This window comes from Harpegnathos saltator, unplaced genomic scaffold, assembly GCF_003227715.2.
Source record: "Harpegnathos saltator strain DR-91 unplaced genomic scaffold, Hsal_v8.6 scaffold119, whole genome shotgun sequence".
Classification (NCBI taxonomy): Eukaryota; Metazoa; Arthropoda; class Insecta; order Hymenoptera; family Formicidae; genus Harpegnathos; species Harpegnathos saltator.
In genome coordinates, this window is record NW_020229894.1 from 69,765 (window position 1) to 85,360 (window position 15,596).

The following is a 15,596-nucleotide window of genomic DNA, read 5'->3' on the forward strand; positions in this document are numbered from 1 at the left end:
TAGCATTGATGCAGCGATCCGATATAAGCAGTAAACAAAAACAACCTGACATTAGCATCTTGAAGTGATGATGCGTCGTATGCATCTCTCGAATGTTCCCGAGCTTGATGTTTTCGAAATATTCCAGAAATATTAACGAGTAATAGGACTTTCCGAACTTCGTGGAACCGTTTCTAAAATATTCCGAAAGTATTCCAGAAGTCCCGGAGTCGTTCGCAAGGTCGGCGCAACGTTACAAACGCCGGGCGACGTTAATTAAATATCACTGAAACAACGTTCTATCGACGAACGTTGAACATTGGCTCACCGGTGAGATAAGCATCGATTTTATATTAATTGATTGAAAAAGACACGACGCGGGATCGATACGTCCCTGGACACGCGTCAATTATATTTCATTACGATACAAGAAATCTCTTTATGTTACACGCGCGCACGGCTTTTTATTCTCCGATTCTCTCACAGCTTCTTTTAGTCTCATTTAGTTCCCTCGATCGTAGAGCCTTCGCGTGCCAATGAAACATGTCATTAACTCTACCTCCGCGTTTTATCGTATACAGTATACTCTGGATATTTTTAGCGAGACTGCATCTTCCCGCAGCCACCACTCACACGCTGGTTTGTTGACGGTCGTTCGTTAAGCAAGGAAACATTTCGTCGTTACACGTCAAACCTCATTAAACCGACGGCCTTCGTTTTTCCACTTCGTCGTCGGTGCTTCGGTCAATCGACGCGATCGCTCGTCGCTCGCTCACACTCTGCTTCTCATTGCTATCTTTTTCTCCTGTCTGTTCCAGCCGACCCGGCCTTGCGGGACGCTGTGACGGGCATATCGCCGCCGGATCCTGAGAAGCATCAGCTCTACATCGACGTGCAGCCGATAATGGGCACGGCTATGAGAGCGCGCGCACGGGTGCAGATCAATCTGGCGGTGAGCCAGGTGCGAGACATCAAGCAGGTCGCTTCGTTCCCCGACATCGTTTTCCCCATCATGTGGTTCGAGGATGTAAGTATACCGCGCGAGCTCTCGTTACGACGTAATTGTCTGATCCGGGGCCGATTATTCTCGCCCCGCGTTCGGATCGGCGGCGTTCGGCATCGATGTCTCCCCCCTCCCCTCCTCGCCTCTTTCTCCCTCTCATTTATCTACGAAAAGACGCCGCGTAACGATGATAATTATATAATAACGTATAATGATACAAAGTACCACGTGTTTTTCATCATTACGCGCGATAATGCTTACTGAGTAGCGGCGCGTTGCTATGTCGCGACTCACGCGAACAATTAGCGATAACGAATGCAACCGGCGATTCCCCGAGCGCTCGCTTTTATCGTCCTCCTTTTTTCGGACCTTTTTGTCCGCTCGCTCCTGCGTCGATCGGGAATTATTCATCATAAATTATCGAGCCGATTCAACGAGTCGCCGATGATTATGTGACTCTCGCACTTTTTCTCGAGATTCACTCGCGCGCGCGCGAGTGAGTCACGGCGTGTGTTTTCTCTGAATCTACTCGGCCCTCGGGGCTCTTCGCGTTAATGCATGCGATAGATGTGGCGTGAGTTTGTGTTGTACGCGCGCTAAATGGTCGCGAGGGCATGAATTCACGGCGACGGGAGCGAGGATGACCGCTTTTTCATGCCTAATAATCACGTCGTTCTCGGCAAAAGGGGGCAAGAAAAGTGCTCGCGGCAGCTTCGCGTTCCCGCAATAGACCGACCGACGGTGCATAGATTTCAGCAATTATGCTAATGAGCAGCGTTCACGTAAACAACGTAACGCTCGTCGTCGACGTACGCATACGCATATGATGTTTCTCGTCTGCTTGCCGTCTTCCTTCTCGCTTCTCCCCTGCGTATCTCCACGCACTCGCGAATCTGAGGAAACTCGCGACTCGGAGTAGACTCTCTGCTCGCCACATGTTTCCATCCATCGGCCGCCCGTTAGGGCGACGAGAGAAGCAAAAAGGAGATAAGGTGAATGTCCCAATTAGCGGCCGAGTCGTCTAAGCTCGTCGTCGAGGGGGATTAATAAACGGATAAACTTTCGAACGTCGCCCACGCGGCGCCCAATTGCCACAATTTGAACGCCGACAGCATTCACATCTTACCGCGTGTATCGCAATTAGCGCAATTACACAGTTTTTTCCCGGATTAGTCTACGATTACGATTCGACAGCGACATTACGCGATTATTTGGCAGTTTATTTCCTACTCGTCGACTGACGTGGATAAAATATGCGCGTAATTTATCGCGGAGGGGAGAGAATTACTGTCCGGTTGATAGCGTAAGAAGAGGCTCAAACACAAGGTCGAATTTATTAAATTAATTTGTTGAAATTTAATTTATTAAAATTTGTATTCTTCAAAAAATACGCGTTTACACGTGTGCAGGCCACTACTGATAAAATTTGTTCCAGCTCAAGCTAAGCCGACTGCTAATCGGACGCGATTGTCGCTAATTGGCACATTGTCACTAATTGAGACATCATTCACGTTACCGGTGTTGGCGCCGAGTCAACATTTTCCACCAGCAATTTAATGGATTTCGGAGACCTGACTTCCGCGAATCTCAATTTTCCTCAAAGCCGGATTCAAGCGACTCGAATTATCCAGAAATTATCCGAGTAGCGCGATTTTCAGCCTGCGAATCGGGGAACCGATTTCTGGCGAAACAGGTATACTCGGATACTCGAGTACCGTATGAGTGAATAATATTCATGATGGCCTCTCTTCAGTTCGACTACGTTCCTCCGACGACGGGATGTCGCGTCGCGCTTACAAATCGTCATCGTCATCGTCGTCGTCGTTGTTGTCGTGGTCGTTCCCTCGAGCCGGCCTGCAGGTGAAATTCTATTTTTTTCTTCCGCTCGACGACAATGGCGAGAGCGTGACTGTTGTTCGCAGCTTGCGCGAGCTCCGCGAACGTGCGTTTGAATACCGCGCACGTAGCGCGTCGCATCGGCTCGCACATTTAGCCCGTGATTCATATTAATGGAACCTCCTCTGCGCTCTCTCTCTCTCTCTCTCTCTCTCTCTCTCCCTCTCTCTCTCTTTCTCTCGCCCCCTTCTTTCTTTCTTACCTCCTCTCTTTCTCTCTCCGCGTGTGACGCGGTCTGGCCAAGTCGCCGCTAATAAAGAGTTCGACGGCGTCCGCGCGCGGGATGTAACGTCCTCCTGCGAGCCGGCTAGCCTCCGGCGAGTGTTTGTTCAAGGCTCGCGAAAGGCTAAAACGCGAAATCTGGTTTGACCACGTCCGCTAATTTCAGACGCGAGAACGAGAAATCTATTTTTTCGTTTATTCTCGAGAGGAGCGCCTCGCCGCCGGTGCGGTGCATTAAATTCGTCAGAGGGAGGGAGAGAGGGAGGTTCCCCCCGCCGCTTGACATTCCAGTGCGGCTCAAAGCTTGTCCTGTTAGGGTTTCACTCTCGCGTTCAAATATGCACGATACTTCACCCTCTCCCGAATTTTCACTCTGTGATTTATCCTCCTTGACATTAACGGAGCAGAGCGCCCGAGCGTTCGAGATATCCGAGACCGGTTTCAAGCCGAGAGTTCAAAATCGCGCGAATCCGGAGGATCCGGATGGTTCGGATTCAGATCCGGGCCGGGATTGAGGTTGGACGCCATTGAGCCAGATGAGTTGTCAGCGGGTTGTTGTTGAGAAATATTGATTCATCGATTACCAAACTTTCGACGGGTCTTTTCTTGGAGAGATATTGGTGGCTTGATTGATTGTCGAAATCTTGACAGAGAGATATCTATTATAAGATCCATTCTTTCCAGCTGACCAGGCTGCGCTCTTCGCCTTCTCCAGGAGGAAGACCGAAGTTTCAACGCGACACTGGTTCAGCTAAGAAACGAAGAAAGAAAAGATAAACGAACAGCTTTCTTTTCCGCGCAGGCACACGCGTATGAAGCAAGGATATGAAAATCAAGCAAACATCTACTCGCTTCCTACATAGCGTGCAATTTTCCCAATCGCACATTTAATTGCAGTTTTATAATATTCTCGAACGGAGAACGGGGACTCTTCAGTGTTGAACGCGCGATAACGAGTTTTCCTAAAGAAATGAGCGTCGAGCACTCTTCGGGAGCCGGAAGATACGCTCGCTGGAGGCACAGCCGTGTTGCTTACAAGAAACGAGATAAACTGAGCAATCGCCTCTCTCAATCAGCGGGGAATGACATTTTTCCCGCTGCATCATTACACACAGCCATCAATCCCGACGTAATCACCTTTCCCCGAGGCGGGGAAATTCCGTCGTTATTCGTTATCGTTCGACTAATAATAACCCGAGAGGATCCCCGAGCCGCGCTCGGGCGATCGAACGAAGAAAGCAGAAGAGTTCCCCCGATCTCGTCAGCGATCACACCGTCCTCTCATTTTGCAGTGCGTCGACGAGTTGCCCCCGGAGATGCGCTCCCTGCTGAAGCTGGCCGTGGACCTGCCGCCGATAGCCCGCGCCGCGGTCTCGGGCGTGCTCGGCGCGCTCGGCCTCATCATCCTGCTGGGTGCCCTCATGTGCCTCGCTCGCGCCGCCAAGCGCCAGGAGAAGCTGCACCTCAGCAATCCGCTGCCGGCGAACGCGACCAACACCAAGAACACCAAGAACGGCCAACTGAACCCGGCCTTCCAGCACTCCAAGTAGATGCATCGTGAGGAATCGACGAGTGCGAGGGCCGACGTGCGCTCTCTCTCTCTCTTTCTCTCTCTCTCTCTCTCTCTTTCCCCCTCTTTCCCCTTTCTCTCTTCCCCTCCTCTCTCTCTCTCTCTCTTCCCCTCCTCTCTCTCTCTCTCTCTCTCTCTCTCTCCCCCTTTCTATTCCTCTCTTTCTCTCCGTCTGCTCTCTGTCTCTCCCTATCCGTCCGTCCGACCGTCCGTCCGGCTCGCGCGACCGCGACGAATCGGCGCGAGTGTCGCGGGGACTTGTACGATAATCCGATTAGATTCTTCTGTTAGATTTAGGCGACGGGCATGCTTTACTATTTTTTTCATTTTAGGATCTGCGGTGTTAGATGTGTGCACAAGTTCGTGCGGTCCTCGTCTTTCGCGCGCGGAGGAAAGAGCCCGGCTGAGCCGACGAGAGCGGACGAACGAGCCGAATGTGTCCTACTCGGGGGAGGGGGGGGGGGGACGGAGCTTCCGGCTCTTAAAAGGAAATACATTTCGCCGGAAACGGGGATCCTCGTGTTCCCCTCGAGCGGAATGCGCTCGGCTCGCTCATTGACTCGCGATCGCTCAACCGGTCCTGTTTCTTCCGCGCGGGTTTTTGCTTTATTCGCGTGATTTGATCAAATATTCTGGAATCTGAAACGAGTGGCCACACGGGGCAGGGAGATTGGTTGAGTTTTGACGTGACAAAAGGCGTTCTGCTCGAGAGGAACGGACTTTCTACGGTCGTAGAGTGGAATTAGAATCGGAGCAGCAGAGATTCTGTTTCCTCCGATCCCAAAACACGTTCGGTTCGGTTCATTGCCGCGTTGACTCGACCAGAGTCCGTTTTCTCCGTGTACTGAATGGAAAACCTGACTTAAAATATTTGCTCGTGCCTTCTATGATCCTCTGCCGTCCCTGCCGGCGGCGGAAGGTTATGGAAAGCGCGCGCGCAAACACTTAAATCCCATAAAAATCCATAAAATCACGATTGACGCGAGTTACGAGAATAAAGCGGATATCTGCGACACGAGGATCCGAACTTTTGCCCACGTATCTAATGTTTGACGTATTTTAATCTCGCGACGCCGAGAGAAAGAGAGAACGAGACGCGTGGCTCTCTTTCTGTCGCGCGCGGAGTTGTGAGAACGGCGCGTGTTTGGATTATTCGTGTGTTTTGCTCCGCGATTCTCCCGAGGCGCTGTTTTGCCAGACGGGCGCGTGAGTACAGAAAACAATTCGCAAACGACGGTTATCGCTGCTCCCGGATGACGACGTGGTCGAGAAACGACGAATTTGGTGTCGACGGGGCCGTCTTGCCGGAGCAGAACGTCGCGACGACTTTGCGAATCGATCGCTTCCTCAGCGAACTTATCTCGCGAAATCGCAATTTCTCCATCCGCGCAACGAGTCTCGTGGCCACCAAACTCGAAATCACATATTCCGCCTGAATAGAAACCTGGAATTGGTCGCAGAACGGAGTAGTTTTTCGAATCTAGCGAACTAGATAAAATTGTATTTAAGTTCTCGGATATTCAATCGCCATAAATCAATTTCGGTCAATGCGAGGCGTGCAAGAATGTGTTGGTAGCCGGTAATGACAATAATTGTTATAATGATTATATATATATATATATATACATACACATAATATATAATTAAATTATTATAACAACTATATATGTATAATTATTGATAATAAGAATTATCGTAACGATTATATGTGAATAATATTAATAATTATTATAATAATTATACCGTTGTAATAATTATTATAATAATAATATCGTTATAATAATTATTATAATTATATCGTTATAATAATTATTATTCGCTACCGACATCCTCGTGCGACTCTTAATGGCGAGATGAATTTGTAGTGATCAACCTTGACCCTGACATCAGCACTAAGCGACCTCCCGGATATGCTGTTGTGGTTTCTCCCGCTCCAAGTTGCGCAAGAGCCACGTTCTGAGTTTTGAGTGCGTAAAACGCAAAAGGAAATAATAATTGCAACTCACAAGTGGTTATTCAATAAATTTCGGATGAATCTCTTGTTAACATACGTCCAATAGCGCGATGTTGCTCAAGCACGTGGAAACGAGCGTGTTCTCGTCAGAATTAAATCAACCCAATGCACACTTCGGTGACTCAAAGAATTTATGAAAATCTTTTTTCTATCGTCTCTTTTTATCGTCGTCAGGGGCACGTCAGAATCCAAAGTTTATTAACGAGTATTTCTCTATCCAGTATGACGTTCGTATTACGAACGAAAAAAAAAAAAAGAAAAAAGGAATCGCTCAATCGCGCGGTTGTATTTCGGGGAATTTCGCTCGGTTGGAAATTTTCGACGCGTCTTTCTTTCCCCGCCGAGACGAAATTTGACTCGAGCCACTCGCTCGTCGTTCCGTGATCGAATCGCTTCAGGACCTTCGATCGCGCGGACGATTATCGTCGTGAGAATACTTACGTAAGATCGAAGAGAATGCAAATTGACATTCCGTCCAGGACGTGTCCCGAGCTCCGTCGACGACTCTGATCCAGTCGGCATTGCTGCCGTCTCGTCGCGACGACGAGGAAATTTGCAATCGGTAATGCGAGACACGCGCTCGCCGCGGCGTGCAGAACGAGGGAAATTTTTCTTGTAAATACAACTTGGCCGTCTATACCGGTTGTAATTATCACGAGTGTACGATTTCTCGTTATTTGTTTGTACACATGTATTACTATTATATTTTATTATTATTATTATTATTATTATTATTATTATTATTATTATTATTATTATTGTTATAAGTAATACTGTGCGTAGATTATAATTAGACGTAAAATAAATCCACTTTTGTATGATATAGAAATCAAAGGATGCCAAATGTGAATTGCGCTCGCGCGGAATCGGATGTTATCGGTGTCATTGTAATCGTTACGTGTTATGGTTGTAACTCTCTTTCTCGGCATGTATTCTATCTTACTAGACTCTAACATTCGCGCGTATAAATCTTGTAAGAGAGGAAGCAAAAATACGAGACACGATCGAGAGGAATCGATTTCCCGGCTGGCTTCCTCTTTTTCTCCGTCGGAAAGACACTTCACTTTCTCTTTTCTCTCTCTCTCCCCCGAGAGAGAATCTGCCTCCCTCGTGTTCTCGCTCATTCCCTTCGTTCCGCCGGGAAGAGCGAGGGAAGAATCGAAGAGTCGCAGGCTGTGATCGCGATCCCGATCGCGTGATTCCTGCTGACGACACGCGCGATATCGCTGACCGCATTATCGCACGTTCGTCGAAGCGCGCGAGCGGACGGCGAAGAGGGAGCGAAGAAACGCGAGCGATGCGAAAACAAGTTTTCCCGCCGGCGGAGAAATTTGCGGCGCGTGTACGAATTGACGTTTTCGCTCGGGCGTTTTCTCGGAACGTTTCGCGCGCACGCAGGGGTTATCGCCGTCGCCGCTGAGAGAACGCGCGACGATGAAACGCAAATTTCCCCCCGATGCATGTATGCTGACGATTTGAAATAAATTAAGTATGACGGGCGAAAAGAGTGAGGAGGTCGCGCAATCTTTTATGCTTCGCGCGTGTTTTAACACGCTCGCATGAATTACGACCGGCGATATTCCCGCGGAGGAGGAGGAGGCGGAGGAGGAGGAAGAGACGGTTAATTTGCGACTCGTGCGCGAGCGATCGCCGGCACCTATCTAAAAGTAACCCGACGGAGATCCGGAGCTTTAAATAAACGCGACTTCTTTCTCAACGTCCACCGAGATAACGAATTTCCGCTTCGTGTGCGCGAAGCAGAGATAACGTCGCAGCGCGCTCTTCTCTCGTCCCTCCCCGTCGAGTCTTCCGATGGGAGTCGGGCAGTCGGGAGTCGAATAGAACGGGACCAATAGTTGCTCTTAAGCTTTTTATTAGAAAAACAAAGGAGATGTATACATACACATACGCACGTACCTATCGGTTAAATATCACAAGTACAATCGCATCGAGGGTTACGACAGTCACAAGAGAGCCCAATGAAACTTACGACGCGTTCGTCACCGCGAACTCGAATCGAAAGTCACTCGTTGTATATAACCTACGCTATATATCTCCGGTAAGCGTGCTTGACACACACGCTTGCGCCTTTTCCGCGTCGCACGTGCGCGACGCTGGTCCCCGGCGAGAGATCTCCAGGTGAGACGGAAATCACGACGACGGCGGGAAAATGACGAGGGAACCTAACATATATCAGCGGAAAGTCTTTTCGTTTTCCCCCGTGTTCTTCGCTTGGCTCAAACCATGCTGCCATCTTCCAAGAGCAAGTTCGATCTTAATGAAAATTGGTACACACAATGGAGAAATGTTGTTAACTAATCTGGAATTTAAATTAATTCTGAATTAAAATTCAGAACCCGGAACTAGAACCACGGAAATTGAGGGCTTTAAGCTACGAAAAGACTTTCCGGTATCCCTAATAAATATATGCGAACGGCACGAGCGACTGTAGAATTGAATTTTCGATCGCGAGATCCGATCGTTCTCGACGTTGTCGTGACTGCCCGTCCCACCTGTGGTGGGTGCGTCACGCATGCGTGACGCTGGTAGCGAACGCGTCAGAAACTACCACTACGTTTAAGACACCCTAAATCGAGTTAGTCGGTTGAGTCGAAATAACGAGCCCGCTGATTGACGGACGTCCGCGCATCGCGAAGCATCACCGCGATTAAGTACGATCGTCTCTGTCGCACGTCGGCGACGCGCGTTCGTTAATAACATGACGAATGCAAACGCCGCATTGCGGGGCGGATCGCGGCCGTCAGCGTAATTACCCATTATTCGACGTGCGCTAAAGTCTCAATCACAGCTTGGCCGCGTTGTTCTCGAACCGTGTGTGTGTGTGTGTGGCCCATATTAATAATCGTTACTTGAAAGTTGTTTCAATCGCACTCGCGAACGTCGTGTCGTAATTCGACCGATAACACATTACAATTCAAGACACTCGAATCCAATTGTAAATTCAGATTTAAACTCGTATTGATACTTGCGGCAAGTGAGACGCACAGATTGAATCAGTAGACTTCAGTTTCTCGGTTAAATCGCAACTGCAGATGTAAAATGTATATCATGTTATAATTGAACTAGATAATTCTAATCCAATTCTTACGTCTCAAGTTCAATATTGATATTTAGAAGTTATCTCGAGTGAGATACGCGGAAAACGTGCAGTGGTCCAATAAGAGCATTTAATTTCCGAGAATTAGTCAGAAACAAGTTTCCTCGCTTACGGTTGAAATATGCGATTCGTGAGATGACTTTCAAGTAAGATCGTCTGTTGATATTATTACGCTTATGTGCGTGTCTCTTTCCTATATTTTTTGTTTGGCCGATCGCAACGCGGTACGTCAACGTATAAAATGCGCGTGTTTGCCCCCTTTCCCCCTCGTAGAAACTCCTCATCATTTGTTCGCGGGAAGTTTCGCGAGCGAATTTCGTTTCGCGACCATCCGTCGCGAAGGAATCAAGTGAGCAACGCTGTTTTTTTTTCCTTTTTTCTTTTTTTGGCTTACACTGTTCTCTTAACGTTTCTCTCAGCGAGTCGCCGCGAGAGCGTAGTCCCACTTTGTCCCACCTTGCTGAGGCCCGGTGAGTTACTGGGCGAACGCTCGGTCAGAGTACAAGACACCGTCAACGGAATATTCGACACGGCCGAATAATACTTGCACGCGCGCTTTCTTCGTGCGGATTCGTCGTGCGGATTGTACTCTGTTGTTATACGACCGAGTCTCTTCGTGTGTGCCAGCCGGCCCAGCTGCGCGTTGCCTTCGAATCGCGCGACGCAAGCTCCACGCAAAAGCGTCCCGAATTCGCTGCTCTCGACCGAGCTCACCGACCGCGCAACTTTTCCCCTAGGCTGAACACGCGAGGAATGGAAAACTTCGCGACTCCGCAGTTCGGCAGAATTTAGCCGCCGTGAAACTTTGCACTTTCCCGTTCTCAGGGAAAAGTCACACACGACCGCTGCCCAGAGCGGCGATCGCGCGGTTTTTCCCCAGAAGTGGAAACGTCAAAGACTCTCCACACCTCCATGCTTCTTCGACAAAGTTACACGATCGCGTCGGATTCGCACGAGACCGTTCACTTTTCACGTTTCCGCTCTTAAGGGGGAATTCGCGAACCCTGCTGCTGAAGGAGTCTTGGGACAAGTCTTCAGCGTCTCTCCTTCTGAAACGAGCGGTCTCCCGTCTCGTTCGGTTCCTTCCTCCCCCTTTTCCCGCCTTCCTTCCGACGAGCTCTGCCGACGATTAGCTTTCGAGCAGCTGGTGTGAATTGAACGAGTTCATCTGGAGACCCACGTCCGGATGTTCCATGCGGTGCTTCTTGAAGCAGACGAGCAGCGCGCCTATGGAGAGGACCATGCCTACCAGGCTGCTCCACTGCACGGCCGCCTCGATGACGTGCAGGGTGAAGGTCACCATGTAAAACATATTCAATACGTTCTGCGGAAAGTCGGTGTCGTCCACTCCTACGTCTATCCAAAGGAGAGGGAGGATCATGCCATTTTGGAGTCTGCCCAGCTGAGGCTGACCCGGCCCTTTCCGCACCTCCACGTTTATCTGAAGCTTCATCCAGCCGGCCATGGGAATGGCGATGTCCTGGAAACGATCGATTCGACAAGTCGATTTTTGCACCCCCTGCTACCCTTTAGTCGCGGGGCGAACGGCTTAACCAGCAGCCCGCAGCTCGCTACAGCAACTACTTAGCGACTACTTAGAGAAGCGCCAACTTCGACGGCGACGTTACATCAATATTAAAACTTCTCTCAACTTCGGCAACATAATTATTGCACATTATATGGAATAAAAAATAAGATTTGTTCGTCGGTGTATTTATATTTGAAAAATACTTCGTTGAGGTTTTAACACTTTATTTATTCACTTATTTATTAAGGAGAAGAACTTTCACTTATTTACCAACGGGAAGAACTTTCAAGAAAATGAGAAGGAGAACATATAATTTATAAAAGAAAGTATTTTTTAATTTTTACGGGAGAAGATTTCTAAGTCATTTTTCACACTCCAGATTCTGATATTCCTTTAAGCCTGATTACTTACCGGATGCACATCTATGTAGCTATCGTGTTCCTCCGCGCGGGGATGCAAGCCGTCTAATTTCTCCATCAGGGACTCCTCGGCCCTGAAGAAATGCGGATGGGATAACAGTATAGGCATATTGGAGCACCTGGTAGTGTCGAAGAGTCCGCGACGCGGGCAGGATCTCGAGGTGCCTTCCTTCTGGCAGTAGCACTTGCTCTGCTCTTTCGTGAATTCAAACGTGTTCGGTGATAGTTTATACCTGGAACGAGAGAAGGATTCGCGTGCAATGAGGAGACGCGATCGCGTTTGCGTATGATCGTTGCTCAACGTGATCAGCATCGATTGTTACCTCCAGGTGAGTATGTTATGGTGGGTCACGGGCTCGGTAAACTCGTAGGATATGCTCTTGCACATCTCGCTGGAGTACATTTCCAGGGTGTTGTTTCTGTTGTTTAGCAAATAGGGCGAGAAGAAGGTGCCGTCGGTGCCTTCGATCTTGTTGCATCGCTTGTCGCCCCAAATATTATTGCTGGTATGGCCGTTGATCTGCTCGTACCTACCAAGCTTCTTCATGTCCTTCGTCCCGCTGTTTATCGTGATGCGATTGCTGTTTATGCCTTGTTTCTGCAAATGAGAAGGTGCGCGTTTCATGTTAGTGCGAAACGATCACACGGGAGAGAGAGAGAGAGACACTCGGTTCGCGTGACTGATTTTATATTCTTGGTTTCTTATTTTTGATCCTCGGTGATTTCCTGTTTTCCGGGATCAGACGGGGAAATCGGTCAAAGTTTAGTTATCGGTCAAAGTCTCCAATAAACTTTAACACGCACACGGTCAAATATTTAAACAAATATTTTAAATCGCATTGAAAAAAGCGTTATATATATACTTATATAATTATATAAAATCTCACATATAATAATATATATAATTATATATATATATATATATATATATATGATTATATGTAATTGTACAATTATATAATTTCACATGTACATGTATATACTTATACATAAATTATATATTATTATATATAATCCATGTATGAAAACTTTGCCTCTATAGTCATGTAAATAATTATATATATCCGCAGCGAGAAAACGCTGTTGAGTGAAGAAAAAAAATTGTTTTGCAATAAACACAAGCAGGTACTTCAATTGTATTTGCACAGCAACATTTCTCTCAGCGTGAACATGTATAATTGGGTATCTTTAATATAGCCGTGTGATGCGTATTATCTTGTATCATGATCATTCTTTTCATTTCCCGTTATCGATTTTCCGGTTCACTCATCGTTCAGTCATACGGATACCGAAATGTTTTCTCCCACGCTTATCGTTCCCCGGGACTTATCGTTCACGTGTTCAACTGATGATCTCGCAGTTCGATCACACTTACCGTAACAAATAACCCAAACTTCTCCATCTGCGTATCCTGCTGGAAATTCACGAACGGCTTCATTATGTCAAAGAGAGAGTCGTCGTATCCCCAGAAGTAGTCGGCGGTGTTGAGGTGAAGGAACGGCCGCTGGTTGAGGGACGTCGACAGCGCGGCGAGACTCAGCCGGGTGACGAAGGGCAGTTTATGGACGTACGAGCTGGTCAATATCATCATCATGTTCGGCACGACGATTTTGTCGTCAATCTCGGATCTGCCGCCTACCCACTCGTAGGACTTGCTGTCTTGGTAGGTTATCGTGTCCTCGCCGACCTCCACGTTCACGCGATTCTTCGTCTCTAAGTATATGTACGGCCCGACCTCTTCGACGCGCAACTTGTCCGCCCGGTAAGCCAAGAAGTCCTCCGTGTTGGTGTAGTTGAACACGTGAACCTTGAAGTATATCTTCATGGGAGGGTTCTGCCACATAGACATGGCGTAGCTACCGTTGCGTAGCTGTAGCTGCGAATACACGTAGTCCTGCAGGTAGTTGGTGTACCAGAAGATGTAGAAGGTGCCGAAGCTCACGAGGAACACCCCGAAGTACAACCAGGCGGGCCAGCTGCGGAAAGGACTACGTCGGGCGCAGCGCGCCACCGATGTCTTCTCCAGGTCCAAGTTGGTCACCGTGATCGTCATGTTGCTGCAGTAGACGCCTGTGGAATCTACTTTAAGAGATCCTGATAGCCAACGAGGATCGAGAGTCGACAGGAGGACAGGCAGAAAAAGAGAGAAATAAAAAAGGAGAAGAAGAAGAAGAAGAAGAAGAAGGCAGCTGATGAGATTCGCCAAGTACTCGGCTTCACACACGAGACTGAAGAGACGGGAAGAGGCAGCGGATCTTTCGTAGATGAGTCTCGCGACTGGTGATAGGAAGAGACGGCCGGCACTGGAAATTTCGACTGAACCGAAACGGCCGCTGCGCAACTAGATAAGTCGGTATCGACGGAAGTGCCTAGTCGTCGTCGTCTGTCGGCGGCGGCAAATAAACTGCCGGCGACGTTTTCGTCGGACTGGCTCTTAAGCCGCACTGACTCCGCACGAAAATCCCCCGCCTTCTTTTTAACCGCCTTCTTTTTAAATTCAACCGCTGATAACCTTGCTGCGGAGGTGACCCCTGATGGCCAACACCTCCGATAAGAGTAGCTGGAGTGTAAATCCGCGGCGCTCAGCGCAATCGCGCGCCCCACCGCGCACCCTGCCGCTAGCAGCGCGGCTCTTCAGGTATTCGGACGCGATTTGCGCCCTTGAGCGACACCTGAGATGCGGAGACTCGGAGATCAGGTCGGTGAAGAAAGACGGCAGAAAGATCGAACGTAGAATCGGCCGGCTTCTTGGCATCGAGTTGGCGGTTGGGCAGGTCGGTGTAAAATTCCGGACTGATCGACTCGGAGATTCGGAGAAACCTTCAGCAGGACGAATAGCAGATGAACGACACTGACATTCGATAGCATTATCAAGGTCCCCGCTGGGATATCGGGACTGCTTTACCTCGTGGCGAAGACGCGCAATCGCCAGCTCGATATCGCGACTTTATTTTCGCACCCGCCAATGTGGACGCAGCGCGGTGCTCGTATGATCCGTTATCGTCGACGAAATTCGGAGGCCGAGGGCTGCGTCGGCCGAGTCGTACGACATGTTTTTATCACCTTCAGACGACCAACAACATGATCCGAGATATCCGGTCGGCCAGCCGGCTGACTCGCCGAACGTAGAATCTATTCGCGTGCGCGCTTATGGGAAGGCGAGCAGTGGACCGAGAGGGTAGTCAAAACATGATAAACCAAGAGATCTCGAGAGTTTCCTGCTCGTCCAGACGATGTTAATTGGCGACCGCTGAGTGAGAGCTTTTGTATGTAACGGGATGAAGAGACAACACTTCCTTCCTCGCGTTCGTGCAACGAACGAGCGAGCGGCGGTTTGATGAAATTGCATGGCAATCTGGATGCGAGATCCACCTTGAAAAACGCACACAATTCTCATTCTTCCTCACGGACCGACAATTTTCTTTTACTTCTCAAGATGTTCGACCTTCGAATCAGCGTTCGCGACGCTCGACACCAAAACTATCAAAGCAGCGGTGAAAAATGATCGGTTCATAATGTTTATTTATTTTTATTTATTTATTTATTTATTTGTAATATACGGGTCTGATCCCTCTGGTGTACAGTAGTTGAGACAAATAGTATAACGAGCAAGAAGATTCTCATACAATAAATGGGGAAAGAAAGTAAAGAGAAGAAAATAAAAGAGAAAGGAAGAAAGAAAGAAGAAAGGAAAGGAAAAGAATAAGAGAGAAAAACAGGAGAAACAAATTTCATTTTATCCTCCTTCCCTCCTCCCTCTCCCCCGCCTTTCCTCTTTACATAAGTTGCAGAGTCACAAGTTACGCATTGTTGTGGTACGGATTAATTTAGACCTATTTCTCGCAAA

General features: G+C 48.4%; 2 protein-coding genes across 2 annotated transcripts in view; one reads left to right on the plus strand and one right to left on the minus strand.

Moving 5' to 3' along the window:
- The window catches only part of emp (epithelial membrane protein), a 45,060-nt gene extending 40,308 nt beyond the window's left edge, over window positions 1-4,752 (plus strand). The window contains exons 5-6 of the mRNA XM_011138307.2: window positions 798-1,006; window positions 4,393-4,752. Coding sequence (XP_011136609.1) covers window positions 798-1,006; window positions 4,393-4,650 — 467 coding nt within the window. The 3' untranslated portion in view covers window positions 4,651-4,752. The remainder of the gene's footprint in view (window positions 1-797; window positions 1,007-4,392) is intronic.
- Window positions 4,753-10,395: 5,643 nt separating this feature from the next.
- Window positions 10,396-14,168, minus strand: LOC105181497 (scavenger receptor class B member 1). The gene is made up of 4 exons (XM_011138306.3): window positions 13,125-14,168; window positions 12,073-12,347; window positions 11,742-11,982; window positions 10,396-11,282 (listed from the first exon to the last, which is right to left on the minus strand). Exons 1-4 carry the CDS (start codon window positions 13,800-13,802, stop codon window positions 10,932-10,934), a joined length of 1,545 nt encoding a protein of 514 aa, XP_011136608.2. The 5' UTR covers window positions 13,803-14,168; the 3' UTR covers window positions 10,396-10,931.
- Window positions 14,169-15,596: the final 1,428 nt, after the last annotated feature.

What these genes read in the sequence shown, in the direction of transcription:
- LOC105181497 (XM_011138306.3), bottom strand. Translation starts at nt 13,802, where the DNA reads ATGACGATCACGGTGACCAACTTGGACCTGGAGAAGACATCGGTGGCG. An exon ending in AGTTTGGGTTATTTGTTACG is followed by an intron (nt 12,348 to 13,124) that starts GTAAGTGTGATC and finishes TCTCATTTGCAG; the next exon opens with AAACAAGGCATAAACAGCAA. An exon ending in GCTACATAGATGTGCATCCG is followed by an intron (nt 11,283 to 11,741) that starts GTAAGTAATCAG and finishes GATCGTTTCCAG; the next exon opens with GACATCGCCATTCCCATGGC.